The following is a 16,133-nucleotide window of genomic DNA, read 5'->3' on the forward strand; positions in this document are numbered from 1 at the left end:
AAAATCCATCCTCTTATTAGCTTTATTAACAGTATCACTGGTCCTCCTTTTAAAGGATTGCTAACCATGTTTAAAATAATTTTCCACCCACCTTTGTACTGAGTGATAACCCCTGAATTTGGGCTGCTCGTCGGCTCCCGAAATGTTACCATGAGTGATGTCTCACTGGTTACCTGTATAGCTACATTACTGGGAGGGCCCGGGGCTACTGGAATACAAAAAGAGCAAGAAATCAACTATCACACTGCGCTCTCAGCTCCACTTACCCCTTCCCTCTCCTCCCTTTCCTTTCTTCTTTATATCCCCTCTATCTCTCTCCTCTTTCAACCCTTCTCTCCTCTCTCCCCATCTGTTCTCTTTTCTCAACTCTCCCCTCTCAACCTCCTCTCTATGTCCACTCTATCCTGTCTCCTCCATCTTCCCTTTCTCTTCCCTTCTCTATATCCCCTCTCTTCTCTCTATGTTCCTCATCTCTCCCCTCTCTCTCCCTCCTATCTCATCTCTCTCTTCTCCCCCCCCCCCCCCCCTCTCTCCTCTCCCCTCTCTCTATACCTGTGCTCTGGTAGTTGTCTCTCATCCTGGTATAGAGCTGCAGTCTCAGGGTCCACACTCTAAGCTCCCTCCTCTTCTGGGATCCCTCCTCTTCTGTTTCAAGCCACTCCTTCACATCCCTGGTAAGCTCTAGAACCCTACGCCCTGCCTCCAAGACCAGAGCACTCAGATGAGACCCCCTCTCCTCAACGCTGGTCACTACGAGCAGCAGAGAGAGAGAGAGAGAGAGAGAGAGAGAGAGAGAGAGAGAGAGAGAGAGAGAGAGAGAGAGAGAGAGAGAGAGAGAGAGAGAGAGAGAGAGAGAGAGAGAGACTTTTAAGATCCTTTATTTAAATATTCCAAATAAAATCCATTAAAACTCAAATAAAGGTAAAACACAACAAAAGTTAAGATTCCTACTGCCTCAGCAGAAATAAAAAATCCTAAAATACATCATGTTCTCCTTAAAAACAGATTTTAAACAAAATAAAAGGATCATAAAAAATCAATAAAAACCAGTGTTTTTTCCCTGCTGAAAACAGATTAAAGCCAAAAATAATTAAAAGTATTAAATAAAATAATTCAATTAAAATTAGAACAAAAACTGGAGCTCCCCCTCCTCACTCACAGCACACAAGGCATCTCCCACACACCACCTCTCCTGAAAGTCCTCCAGGTTACTGACCAGCCAATTTTGCCTGTCCAATTAAAAAATTAATAAGAACACACCTGTTTTTCATTTTAAAACTGTACAGAACCCCAAAAATAAAAAGCTCCTACTAAAAACAACCCTTAAATTATTCAGGATTCCTTGCAGTAAATTAAAAAGTGACCGCAACCTCTCACACTCACTGTAGGCATGAAAGAGAGTTTCCTCTGCTGAGCAAAAAGCGCACTGCTCACTGATGCTGGGGTCCACTCTATGGAGAAACCTGCCTGTGGACATAATGCAGTGTAGAATCTTCCACTGCAGGTCCCCCACTCTCTTGGCGAGGGGCAGCTTGTACAGCACCCTCCACACTGGCCTGTGCCCCTCCTCTACAGCTAAGTAAGCTCTCCACTTGAAGTCTACCAGATCCCTTAGCCTACTATACTCTGTGCCTTTAACACACAATTTGTATGTATGTTTGCTATTCATTGTGTGAAAGACAATTTCCTCCACATTCTGCAATTTAAGCAAAGTCCCTCCATTCTCTCCACCCCCTCTCCTTCCTCACCTACTGCTGGTGACACAATCATCCCTGGAAATAAGGAAAGCTGTCTCTGCTCTGTGCCTCTGGACAGCTCCTCCCTCAGGACTGCCTTGACCGCGGGGAGAGGCAGCCCCTCAACTCACCCATTAGTCTTTCTGCAAGCCTCTCTGAGTGCCAGCCTAGTTGTGCAGTTAGCTGGGAGGCAGTTAGCCAGCAGGAGAGCTCAAGGTTTAACAGGTGGACCATCCTGGTTACACCTGCTTTTACAAAACTGGCACAGAGCATCACCGACTGGAGGAACTTAACTGGAAAGAGTGGATTAAAAAATAGGGGCTCCTCAAACAGGTCCTGCCCTGTCAAGGACTCCACATCCCTTTCCACCCTCACAAGCTGCCAGGCTTTTAAAATACTTTGATAAAAAGGAGGAAGTCCTGCTTTACTAAAACTGGTGTTCTCAATTAAAAACAGGTGTTTTGCTAACCCCAGCTCCCCAACTCTATTGAGAAGGAAACAGGCCAGCCTCTTCCAATGAGCCTCCTCCTCAGTGTACAGGAGTCTCTGAACCACCTGCAGTCTGAAGGCTGCCACCCTGCTGAAAATGCTGACTAGCCCCTGCCCCCCCCCATCACTAGGGAGGTAGAGGACTGCCGGCCTCAAACTGTGTCTCCCGCTCCAAAAGAATTCCAGCAGCACTCTCTGGATCTCCTTCACCAGGCCCTGGGGTGGGTCCAGGCATACCAGCTTGTGCCACAAGCTAGAGGCCACCAGATTATTAATAACAAGCACCCGGCCCTTGAAGGACAGTTGGGCCAGCAGTCCCTTCCACCTCTGCAGCCGCCCCCTCACCCTGTCCAACAAACCCTCCCAGTTCTTTTTCATGTAGTTTTCTGTTCCGAGGTGCACCCCCAACACTTTAATGCCTGTTCTGTTCCATTCCAGCCCCTCAGGCAGGACAGGAGGGGTGCCCTCATCCCAGCTGCCTGACAGGAAGGTGTCACAATTTGCCCAGTTTACTCTGGCAGAAGATGCTCTCTGGAACTCACTTAGAGTCTGCTGCAGTGCTTGGACATCTGCATCCCCACTCACAAACACAGTCACATCGTCTGCGTAGGCAGACACTTTCACTGTGGCAGAGAAGGGTGTAGAGGGCGAGGAGGGCACTATACATCTAGCTAACCTTACCCTCAGCAGGTGCAGCAGGGGCTCTATAACCAGCGAATACAGCATACCAGACAGGGCGCAGCCCTGCCTTATACCCCTGCACACTGGGAAGGGCTGACTCAGCCCATTGTTGATCTTTAAAATAATAAAAATGTTGGAATATAAAAGCCGAATATAAGAGATAAAACCAGAGCCAAACCCGAAGGCCTCCAGTGTTTTAAAGAGGTAGGTGTGGTCGACTCTATCGAAAGCCTTCTCTTGATCTAGGGAGACCATTCCTACATTCAAATCACAAATATCATTTACAATTAAAAAATCTCTAATAAAAAATAAGTTATCAAAAATAGAGCGACCCGGTATACAATATGTTTGATCCACATGTACCACAGTTCCAATAACTGTTTTTAATTTCTTAGTGATTGTTTCCCTTCTTGGGCAGCAGTGTAACCACTGCCCTACGGCAGCTAAGATGCAGTTCCTTGTGGCTGAGGCTCTCTCTCAGAACCTGGAGTAAATCCTCCCCCATTATATCCCAGAAAATATTATAAAATTCTGCTGGCAGTCCATCGATCCCGGGAACCTTTCTGCTGGAGAGCTGCTTGACAGCGGCGGTCATCTCCTGGTGGGTCAGCGGTGCGTCCAGTTGAATCTGCTCCTCCTCACTGAGGCTGGGTAACCCCTGGAGCAGCCGCTCAGTGTCCTCTAGATTGCAAAGTTCTTTATTATAAAAACGCACCGCCTCTCTGCTGATTTCTTCCTGGGTGTGCTGTTCTTTCCCACCAGGAGTCCTGATACAGCACAGCTGACTACTGTCCGCTCTCTTCCTTTCCAGGTTGAAGAAGAAACTAGTGGGGGCATCCATGTCTCTCAGCTCCATGAATCTGGAACACACAATCGCCCCCTTCACTCTTTCCTTCAGCAAGCTCCCCAGCGCGAGTTTCTGCTCTTTTAGGTTCTCCAGGGTCTGTTCTTTAAATTCTGAATTTAAACTTTCCTCTAGGAGGAGGATTTTTGACTCCAGCTCTCTCACGGCTGTGTTCAGTGACCTGGTTGCATTTATAGTATATTGTTGACAAAACATTTAATTTGTATTTTGCCAATGTCCCACCACTGTCTTAAATCTTTATACTGTGCTTTTTCTTGTTTCCAAATTATCCAAAAAAGTTTGAATTGTTGCTTGAATTTTACATCTTGTAATAATTTTACACTGAAATGCCAGTAAGATGTTCTTTGGGGTTCTGATTGAATTATTACTGTAATTAATAGACAATGATGGTCAGAGAAACTACTGGGGATGATTCTTGCTTTGATTAATTTATTTAAATCATTTTTAGGAGTATAAAACTGGTCTAGTCTCGCTCTATATACACAGTTTGTGTGATATTGAGACCAGGTGTATTGTCTTGAACTGGGGTGCAGGCTTCTCCATATGTCAACCAGGTCACTGAACTCTAACAATGCAGCCAACTCTCTGGAGGACTGAGGGTGTGGTTCATCATTATTTCTATCAATAATAAAATTAACAGTACAATTAAAATCTCCTCCTAGTACCACCACATTGTTATTATTAATATTAAAAAGAGCTTGCTTTAATTTAAAAAAAAATATTTGTTCCCCCCCTCTACTGGGGGCATAAATATTAATAAAAACATACACTGTACTGCCCAGCCTAGCTCTCACTTTTAAAATCCTCCCTTTCTCGACTTCATCCATATCTAATAAAACTGTCCCTAGGCTGGGTTTAAAAAGCACGACTACCCCTGCACTAGTACTAACGCCGTGACTCATCACGCACAGCCCCTTCCACTCCACTCGCCACGCCTCCACATTCTCCTGATCAGAGCGCGTTTCCTGCAGAAACACCACCCCCGCCTGCTTCTGCTCTAAAAACTCTACTAGCTGCGCCCTCTTAAAAGACTATCTACAGCTGTTCAGATTAAAAGAAACAAAAACACACCTTTCCATCAAAGCTAAAAAAACTAACAGACTGAAACAAGTAATAAAAGAAGTTTCATAAAACACAGCCATTTTTTTAAACACATGATTTTGAACCACTGTTAAGATCCTTCTTAATTTTCTGAAAAATTTCTTTTAATCTATAACGTTTTGGCTGATCAAATTCTTCTATTGTTGCTTTCCTTGTAATAACATGAGCGGAGTGGAGAAATAACCTTAAATCAGGGAAAAAACTATTTCTACTCCCCTTTTCCCTTTTGTTTCTGTCATAAAATCATTTACCTGCTCAAGCGTGTATAACTTTTTCTTACTGAAGGGTTGGCTATCAGGGATGTCTGAGATAAGCGAAGAGTCAGAGTGCTCCCCCTCCATCTCTTCCGCGCTGTCCTCTCGCTCGCCCCCGAGAATCCGCTCCTCCGCAGCTCCCTCCGACTCCTCGACACCGGTCTCTGCCACAGCTGTCACTGTTTCAGGCGGCTGAGATTCAGCCAGCGGAGAGTCTTGCACCGCGCCCAGCTCACCCTCCGCTGTGTTCTCTTCCTCCATGTTGGGAGGGACTGACGCTCCATCTGGCGCTCGCAGTCTCCCTGTCTGCACGGGTTCAGAGTTCTGCACTGGCTGCGCTCTGCCATTAGGCAGCTCTGCAGCCTTCTGTTGAAATCTTTTCTTTTTAGCTACTACCTTGAATGGTTCCTCACCATTCTCAGTAGTAGCGGTATTATCCTCCGAACCTGTCAGTGACAGACTACGGCTGGGTCTCTTTCTGCGAGGCCGTGGTGTTGGTGGTTCTCCTCCGGTTTCCTTCTGGATCGCCTCCTCCTCGGTCAGCACGGGCTCGCTCTGCGGCTGCGTTGCAGGAGCCGACTCTTCCTCCCGCTCACCCCCAACACCCCCGACTTCCTCCCCTCCAGCATCGCCCTGATCCTGCCCTGTCTCTGCTCTAGCTTCCCTTCTCGGGCAGGCTTTCCTCTGGTGTCCTTGTTCTCCACAGTAAAAACACCTCATAGTTTCGGAACTGACGAACACCACATAATTCGTCCCTTCTACATTAAAATTCCAGGCTACATTAATGACTTGATTAGGATCATTTAGTAAGACAAACGCCTGCCTTCTAAACGACACAACGTGCCTAACGCTGTTATTTTTGCAACCCAGCGGTATTCCCTTACTTGGGGACACAAGTTTACCAAAACAAGCTAAATTCTTTTCTAATGGCTAATTTTCTAAAAACGGAGACACATTAGAAAGAATAACTTTCGTTACCGGGGTTACTAGAGGGGAAACCTGAACAAATTCACCTTTCACTGTAAAGCCTTCCTCTACCAGCTTGTTTACTAGCATCACCTCCACTAAAAATATTACCAGCGCTTTATCCATTCTTGACGCTGACATAATATTTTCAAACCCCACCACCTCTCCTACTGCCAGCAGATACTCCTCCACCGAAACCCCGGGGTCAGGCAGGCAACAGACTCCGTGTCGGCGGGTGAGAGCCCCCAGCCCTCCTAAATGAGACCCCATAACGGGATCTCCAAACACACACCACTAATCTATGAACAAACACACACACACACACACACACACACACACACACACACACACACACACACCAGTAACCTACGAACAAACAAACACCCAAAAAGAAAAACTAAGTAACTATCAAAACAAAATAAATAAATAAAGTTTTAAATTTCCCGGTCCTACCGCATCAGCGTTTCACCTCTCTGCAAGCCCATCCCACAATCCTCCACGAGAGAGAGAGAGACAGAGAGAGAGAGAGAGAGAGAGAGAGAAAAACAAGGGGAGAGGAGGGGAGAGGAGAGAGGAGAGAAAGGGAGGGACAAACATTTTGACTGGTGTCTACGTGTGTGTTTATAAAGCTCCCAGTGCAATCCCAGTTGACTTACAGTGGGGGTTGTCCCTGGCTCCAGCCTGTGCTAGTATCTTGACCAGTGGGGTGTTACTGGTGAGCACAGCGATGTCCATGGGAACCAGTCCCTCCGAACTCAAACCATTGAGATCCTCCTTCGGCAGACCAGCAGAGGAGAGCATGAGGTGGACTGCCTGAGTGTCTTCATTCTCCACTGCGTCAAAGAGAGAGAGATACTGAGAAGGGGGAGAAGAGAGAGAGAGAGAGAGAGAGAGAGAGAGAGAGAGAGAGAGAGAGGTGATGTGTCTTCATTCTCCACTGCATCAAAGAGAGAGAGATACTGAGAGGGGGGAGAAGAGAGGAGAGAGAGAGAGAGAGAGAGAGAGAGAGAGAGAGAGAGAGAGAGAGAGAGAGAGAGAGAGAGAGAGAGAGAGAGAGAGAGAGGTGATGTGTCTTCATTCTCCACTGCATCCCAGGGGAGGGAGAGAAAGGTGAGAAAAGGGAGACAGGAGAGAGTGTAGACAGGGCAAATGAAGAGACACTGAGGGGGACTGAAGGGAAGGAAGAAGGAAGGGGAAAGGAGGGGGAGAGAAGGATGGAGGGGAAAGAGGAAAGAGGGAAAAGGGAAAGGGGACAAAGGACGGTGAATGAAAGTGGAATTCACAGGTGACTCACAGATGCTGCTGACTTCCTGTTATGCCGTCTGCTCTCCACCTTGCCCGTGGTGGAGGGCTGTGATTGGTCGGTGGTGGCCCCGCCCCTCAGCCTGACAGACAGGTTCCTGTAGAGCCGTTTAGGGGAGATGGGTCCAAGTGAGCGTCGCCTCTGAGGAGGTTCCCTGAGTGAGAGAGCCATGGGGGACGGCGGATCGAGACGGACCCTAAATTACCTGCAACAGCAAGAACAGATAATAATAATAATAATAATAATAATAATAATAATAATAATAATACAGCCCTTACATAAGAGGGTTAAAAGAAGTTCACAAAATTAGCCCTATACCTGATACTTTAATTACACTATAGAAAACAGTTAATAAAGGATACAATCAGAATGTCTCCCATAGTGAAAGCACAGCAAAGTGTAATACAGCACAGTGAAAGCATGGTAAAACACAGATAAGCATTGTAATGCACAGAGAGGTGTTGTAAACCATAGGAAAACATTGTAAAGCACAGAGACATATGGTAAAGCATAGGGAGGCATTATAAAGCACAGATAGGTATGGTAAAGCACAGGGAAGCATTATAAAGCACACAGATTTATGGTAAAGCATAAGAACATACTGGAAAGCATAGCGATGTATAGTAAAGCATAGGAATGTATTGTAAAGCACAGCGATGTATGGTAAAGCATAAGGAAGCATTGTAAAGCACTGAGGTATGGTAAAGCATATTAATAAAGGTGATAAACTAGAGTATCTATGGTACTGTAAATGCAGAATATAACTATGGGGAGGGGGGGGTAGGGACTACAAAAATATACTGGTTTACAGTTATTTTAATACATTTATTTTTATCAGTGAGATAAAATAATTTAGACCACATTGGAAAACCTCCTATTGAGTCCAGCACTGCCTCAGGGCACTGACAACACTGAATTACTTGTTTAAAAAAAGACAACAGCTCACTCCCCTCTGCCTCCCACTCCTTTTTCCTGGAGCAATCTGTGTTCCCCACATGTCCTCTTTGTTCTTGTATAAAAAACAACACATATATATATATATATATATATATATATATATATATATATATATATATATATATATATAAAGGCACAATGAACAGGTTAGCAAAGGTAAACAAATATAACTCTTATAAATATTTCAACTTATTGTATTTACACCCAGTAACAATACACTGTTTTCCAACTCTTGCTTTCTTTTTTCTTTTCTCTTTCTTTCTGTTATCTTTGAGTGTTGTTTCTAATTACTGCCCAAAAAGGGAGATCTATTTTTTATAAAGAACTGGAAACCTGTGGCACTTTTATTTTCCAATTTTAAATTAATTTCAAGATCAAACATACTACGTTCCTGGACGTTCCATTTTTGACAATTTTTTATTTTTTATTTGTGATTTTATGTCTTTAAATGAGTTTAAGAATTTTAATGTGGGGTTGTTCTCCCTAGACCAAGAGAAGGCCTTTGACAGGATTGACTACAACTACCTTCTTAAGGCCTTGGGAGCTTATCGATTTTGGCCTGTTTTATTTAATTTATAAAACTTTTAAATACAAATATTTTTAGTATTTTAAAGGTTAATAACAGCCTGAGTCGCCCTTTTCCGGTGTGCAGGGGCATTAGACAAGGCTGCTCTCTGTCTGGTACGTTATACTCACTTTCCATAGAGTCACTGTTGCACCTTCTGAGGGGTAGACTGTCTGGCTGGGTGTTGCCCTCTTCACCCTCCCGTTACTGTTAAGATGTCAGCTTATCCTGATGATGTGAACGATTTTGTTCAGTGATGGGGCTGTTCAGACCCGGAAGGAAAGTTTAGAAATGTTCCAGAGAACATCGTCTGCAAGGGTAAACTGGGTAAAATGTGACACCTTCCTGTCGGGCAGCTGGCAGGAGGGGGGCCCTCAATGTTGCCTCAGTCTTTGCAGTTGAAAAGAGCTGGGCTCAAGGTGCTGGGAGTATACTTGGGGTCCCAGATGTTTAAGGAGAAAAGCTGGGAAGGTGTAGTGGAAAGGGTGAAGGGGAGACTGCAGAGCTGGGGGAGCTGTCTTTCAGAGGGAGGGTCCTGGTCATTAATAATTTGGTGGCCTCCATGCTGTGGCACAGGTTTTTGTGCCTGGACCCTCCCAAGGCCATGGTCCAGGAGATCCAGAGGGTGCTCTTGGATTTTTTCTGGAGTCGGAGACACTGGCTGAGGCCAGCAGTGCTGCACCTCCCCACTGATGAAGGGGGTCAAAGCTTGCTGAGTATTCCGAGCAGGGTGGCAGCTTTTAGACTACAGGCAGTACAGAGGCTCCTGTATACAGGAGAAGAGGCTCATTGGAACAGGCTAGCCTGTTTCGTTCTGAACACTGTAGGGGGGCTTGATCTTAATAAATATATTGTTTTAAAATATACCTCCCAGTTTGATGGAGTGGGTCTCCCCTCATTTTATCAGACCGTGTCAGAGGTGTGGAAGACAGTGAGGGTAGAGGAGGGGTCTCTAACAGGCCAGGCTCTGTTACAGGAGCATCTCTTCTTCAATACATTTTTTCCAGTTTCTTTCAGTCTAAGTCATTGTGTGCTGTTGTGTGCTGTAGAGCAGGCCTGACCCGTCTAGTTCATCTGTTTGAGCCAGAGCATGAAAGGGAGCCCATCTTCCCTTCAATAATCATCTCTCCAATTAGAACAATAAAGCCAGAAAGCAGCAGCTGTGGTGTGCTGAATATTGGAAGGGAGAAAGATCAGGCCCTCTACAGTATTGACAGCAAAATGCTTTACCGCCTCCATGTCAAGACAGCTCATTTCAAGCAGGTGCACACTAAGTGGAGGGCTCATCTCTTTGTTGAGGGAGACAAAAGGTTTATCTGGAGAATTTTGTATAAATTAGCACTGTTTAAGAGAGGTGTGGATCTTCAGTGGAGACTTATCAACTATATTGTGAGTAGGGGATGGTTTTTACACATAGCTGTAAAAACCTTTACAGCTATGTGTAAAAAGAGATTACATATCTCTCTCTCTCTCTCTCTCTCTCTCTCTCTCTCTCTGTATGTTCTCTACAGTCACTCTGTGGTTTGCTCAGTCTAGCTGTTATGCTGCTAAGGAGGCGTCTGTTCATTTTCCTGCAGCACTGAAGCCTATACATGCGGCACCAGAAACCTCTGTGTGGTTTATTAACTCTCCATTGTTCTCTGCTGTTGTTGCAACTTCTTAAGTAGCACTTTATACTATGCATTAACCATAGTTTGCCATGGTTTGTTTTTAATGTGCTTAACCATACCTCTCTGTGCTTTACAGTGCTTGCCTGTTTTATTCAACATTGCTGTTCTTTTACAATGGGAAATGTTTATAAGGGTCAGTTTACCCTGTTTTATTTTTTTAATTTCTTTTTTTTTTAATATGCTTTACCGTACCTCTCTGTGCTTTACAATGCTTGCCTATGCATTACCATGCTTTCACTGTGCTTTATCACACTTAGCTGTGCTTTTACCGTGGAAAGCATTCAGATTGTATCTTTTATTAACCTGTTTGCTGTGGTAATATTAAAGTAACAAAAGTGTAATTAAAGTGTAATCAAAAATAAAAATCTAAACTTCAAGACAACTAATAAACAGCTCATGAGATTACAGCAAACCACAGGGTCAATTATAACTATTTGAGTTATAATTGTGATGTCTTCTGTTTTATTTTCGAAACACATAGCTTCCTATAATGTCAGCTGTATGCCTGTGCACTTTCCTGCGCTTCTAACTCCCACGTTTTCTAGTTTTGCATAGAAAAACGCAGACCAGCACATTAGTGTCACAACTCAGAGCTGCACAGGTTTTCAGAACATTAGCATTTCACTGACATGCAATTACACTTTTAATAAACCTCAGATCAGTGTATTATCCACGTATTATTATGCATTATTCATGCATTGGGATATTACGCTGTTGTGGAAAATTCTCACTCTGTTACCTTTAGTCACACTCGGACGATGTGTGGAACTAACCAGTCTTGTAATGGTCTAGATAGATAGACTGATACAGGCTGAGTGTTTTTTTTAACCCTTTCTTGCATGGCAACCTCATATAGAAATCTCACTGAAAATGGTCCCCAGCTATTTTTAATATTTCATACATGAAAGGGTTAAAGAAAATGATCCCGAGCTAAACAGTGCCCTTGAACAACAAGAATAACCCTTTAACCTTCTCCAAAACTGCTGAAGAAAATGCTTTCATGAATTGTAATGCTGATTTAATTCATCATAATCGGAAGCTGTAATGAGGTGTTTTTTTTTTTTTTTTTTTTTTTTTTTTTTTCAGTTTGCCGTTTTGAATTTGTTGCAGCTGAAATTAATTTGCATTGCCAACTTAGCCTGTGTGTTCAAGCCAACAGCTTTGCACATTCAAATAGTTATAATTGACCTGCAGCCTGCACTGCCTCCAGACACAATAATGCATGTGGCACATCTTGTAGGATAACTGGTATACACTACTGTATTTACAAAAACGTATGCTAGACCAATCAACAACTCGAGATGTCTGTATCACATCACATCAGTACTGGGGTCGGCTATATACAGTATTATAAAGACATTTCAGATGGCTGTATCACATCAACATCAGGGATTACAACTGTATTCATTTATATATTATACATTTCTCTTGCCAGCATAAACAATAAAATGGTTCGCTTATTGCACACACAATATACAATAAACAAAGATGAAAAACTACTCAAATTATTATTATTATTATTATTATTATTATTATTATTATTATTATAGTAGTAGTAGTAGTAGTAGTAGTAGTAGTAGTAGTAGTAGTAGTAGTAGTTTTTGCATGCATAATGCGTTTCACTTACCCACAAAAAGTAGTTCAGACCTTGCAACTTGAAATAATCGATTCTTGGTTGCGTGCAATTATAAATCCATATTTTTCTTTCGACTCAAAGACGATATTATAGGATTCAAACTCACAAACACCAAACCACGGCCAGACTACTTAAGTGTTTAACTGTTCTATTTATTTATCTATTTATTTATTTATTTAATAAAGGTTTAATTACCAGACTACAATAATACTTTGTCGCTTCTAACTCTAGCAAAGATGCGTCTGTCCGTCGCTTATAACACAAGCGCGCTGTCGTCCGAGTCTCTTATCTGTGTGTCTTCGTGAGTGTGTGTGTTTATGAGGGTAAACTATTACAACAGCAGGTATGTATAACTGTACATGCGAAGGTCGTGGTCTAGCATTATAAGGGAGCTGGGGCTAGCGGGGGCTAGCAGGGCGGGCTTAGACTGCCGACCCGTATTCGAAAATGTCTTAATTTGTAGTAAACGTGGGTTCTTTGTATATAATAATAATAAATTACATAACCATTTTAACGGATAACAGCATTAACTTAGTATTGTGTTCCTTTTTTTTTTTCAATTGACCATATTTATTTATAATATGTTCAATAAACATCAGCTAATGTCCAGTCGATCCTGCCTCGTCTAGCATTTAATATGTCTAACTGACTGTGTCAACGTGTCCACTTGACCCTGTCTCATTATCAGTTAATATGTCCGGTCAACTGTTGTCGTATATAATAACCTAGTAAAAAAATGACAACTTAAAATAATTATAATAATACATATGTTACATACCTGTTGCTTCATAATTGGGAACGCGAACATCACTTTCAGTAACTCACTGTACCAGTAAAGCAGGAAACTCTCTCCGCAATATTGTAGTCTAAAGAAGCTGTCTCGCTGACGTACAGGACAAACTCAAAACCCGTGCTGTATAGCAGTATACAATAGAACGTCACAATTACTTAGAATTAGAATACAGTGCAATACATATAAGGCAGGATGTGGTTTCATCTCAAACAAATAAAAACCCAAAAATGTTGAGTTCCAATAATCGATGTTTAAAATATATTCCTTACCTCTTAGTAGTTTAATTAAGACTATCACTGGTCTTCCTTTTAAATGAGTGCTGACCATCTATAAAATCCATTATGTTGCCTCTTATTAGCGGTATTAATATTGTCACTGTCAGAGATCACGCATAGATTTATTAAACAACGTTAGGAATTTAAAATACGAGAAAAAAATCAGATCTATAGTAGCCCTTGAAATAGATGTAAAATAATCTGATTCTGCAAGTCTACATTCAGACGGTAACTATTTCTGCAGTGTTTCCCGACATTGTAATGTCGGTGGTGACTCACATGTATTGTTTTTTTTTTTTTGTTTGTTTTGTTTTTTTTTGGTTACTGGTTGAGCTCCCTGACCCCAACCCCCGTGCATCGTGGACAGTGTCTACAAGTGCATGCAGAGCTGTTTAGCATAAAGCTTAGCAGTGTTATACAACGAATGCATTTATTATTATTATTATTATTATTATTATTATTATTATTATTATTATTATTATTATTATTATTATTATTATTCCAAGCCAAAGGCTGGGAAGCCTATTGTTACTGTTAAAGTTATTATTATTATTATTATTATTATTATTATTATTATTATTATTATTATTATTATTCCCAAAACTTTAAACTGCTGCTGCTTCGAAGCTGTGTGACTGATCAGGTTCTGACTTGGCAGGAAACGATCTGGATACATTGGCTGTCAGATGCTGAAAATGTTTTGCGGCTGCGTCCTTGCAATTAGCGCCGTGACGCATTTTTCGATAAAACTTTTCGAAATCATCTTCATGGGAACCGGTGAAGCGATTGATCTGAAACTTGGTATATATCATCAGCATCCAAACCCGCATCAAGTTTGCGAAGCAGAAGTTGCTGTGATAAATTTGAATGTCAAAATGGCTACCACGATTCTTATCGAAACGCGCCCCTAAAACAAACTGTTGCTGTTTGAAAACCGTTTGTCCAATAAACTCCAAACTTGGTAGTTATCGTCCCAGTAACAATGGGATACAAATATGTGAAATGGTTATGTTTCATAAAACAAAATGGCCGCCACTTATTTTTACGTCTGAAATTTAAAACTGCCTCAGTTGACAAACGGTTTACTTGACTAACTCGAAACTTCACAAGCATCACCCTTGACACTGTAGCAATACAACTGATTTTTAAGAAACTTGCATTAAACAAGATGGCTGCCTGGAGCATTTTTGAAAAAAAAAAAAAAAAAAAAAAAAAAAAACTTTCAAATCATCTTCTGTAGAACAGTTGAAGTTGCAGATTTTAAACTTGGCACATTAAATTTACAGTATAATCGTAAATCTCGAAAAACTTCTCACTTCTAAATCTTTTGTAGTTATTTTTGTATTACTTTAGTATAAATACATGTTAATTTGGATTCATATGTTGTTTTTTTCTGACTTTATGTGAACGAAAGACACAAAAGCTCCAGTTTTCTCATTGGAAATAGTGATATTTCAAAATATCACTGTCCTGGTCACAAAAGCAAAGTTTGTGGGGATTAATAGCCATTTTCTATACTTTTGAGGCATAAGCAATTAGGAACTAACATTTACTACCCAGGAACAAAAAAAAGAAAAAATGGTTACATGGTGTTATCATTATATATGATAGTGTAAAGGTTATGTATTTAATAACATGCTGACCAATGTAATGTAAAGCATTATTCAAATGCTGGGTTATAGTAGAATGTACAGATCAGTGCTAAACAGTACATTTCTAATAAGACAGTGGAAATCCTTTAAGCAACTAACGCACTGTATAACTGGAAATTTTAGCTGTTATTACATTTGCAGATTTGCTACCTTGGTAGATTTTGATGGATTTTAAATTGACATTTATCACTTGTTACATTCATGAATAAAAATGTCAGTTTTGTATTTCTACTTTTAATTTAAAAAACATTAAAATACATGTTTACTTAATAAAATGTGTCTGCTAAAATAGTATCTAGTTTACAGTAACTAGTTATAGCATATACAATGTCACTATAGCAACTTGGAGAACAACAATGGCCTTCAAAAAATGAGTTACAATATTTATCGTCCTTATATGACCCTCCAATTTTAAGAATTCAGTAATTGGAAAGGATTTCTAACTGCAGTTCACTTTAACAATAGGCATTTGCTAACTGTCAGTTGTAAAACGTATGGTTCATTAACATAACACAGTGGAATGATCACAGTATCACATAGTAATTGTAGGACAGTATTGCACATGGGAAAACTTTAACAATAAAGCCGAAACTGAAACGCTTTAAATTTAAAACTGGTTAATAGACTAGCAAGCACTGGCAAAGTCAGTCAGAACAGGTACCACAGTAGCAGGCACAGTTTACACAGCCTCAGAGTTTCTGATCGCATCATAAATACCAGATTTCCTAAATCCATTAATGGAAGTGTCTGGTCTGCTTTAAATTTTGTAAATTCCTGCCACCTGGACACAGTTACCAATTCTCGGACTGTTCGGGTCAAACCCGGACAGGTGGCAACCCTACCCGTTTTGCAAATAGTTTCCTCATAATTATGATTTAATTAAATCAATTCAACTTAACTTGCTGTTAGTGTTCTGTTTGAATAAAAAATAAAAATAAATAAATTACCAGAATCATAGTTTCAATCAACTTATGGAGAAAAACTAAAGTTAACTTGTTTCACAATCAACACTTTTCTAAGTTTAAGTGAATGGAGTCAGCTCAAAAAAAGGACATCACGTGATGATTTTTTTTTTTTTCAATAAAAACTTTTTTCCCATTAACACTGTGGAATATGGTATGTAGATAAGTATATATTATAGTTTAATCATAAATCTAATTAATGAATACAGCAATACATTTTACATTTCT

The 16,133-nt window shown here is 41.2% G+C and overlaps 1 protein-coding gene across 1 annotated transcript in view; it reads right to left on the reverse strand.

Moving 5' to 3' along the window:
- Nucleotides 1–13,075, reverse strand: part of LOC121309075 (ankyrin repeat and fibronectin type-III domain-containing protein 1-like) — a 35,233-nt gene extending 22,158 nt beyond the window's left edge. Inside the window, exons 1-5 of the mRNA XM_041241952.1 lie at nucleotides 12,215–13,075; nucleotides 7,387–7,600; nucleotides 6,749–6,947; nucleotides 553–750; nucleotides 92–208 (exon numbers count right to left, since the gene is read on the reverse strand). Coding sequence (XP_041097886.1) covers nucleotides 92–208; nucleotides 553–750; nucleotides 6,749–6,947; nucleotides 7,387–7,566 — 694 coding nt within the window. The 5' untranslated portion in view covers nucleotides 7,567–7,600; nucleotides 12,215–13,075. The remainder of the gene's footprint in view (nucleotides 1–91; nucleotides 209–552; nucleotides 751–6,748; nucleotides 6,948–7,386; nucleotides 7,601–12,214) is intronic.
- Between the last annotated feature and the right edge of the window lie 3,058 nt (nucleotides 13,076–16,133).

Source organism: Polyodon spathula, chromosome 3 (assembly GCF_017654505.1).
Source record: "Polyodon spathula isolate WHYD16114869_AA chromosome 3, ASM1765450v1, whole genome shotgun sequence".
Lineage (NCBI taxonomy): Eukaryota > Metazoa > Chordata > Actinopteri > Acipenseriformes > Polyodontidae > Polyodon > Polyodon spathula.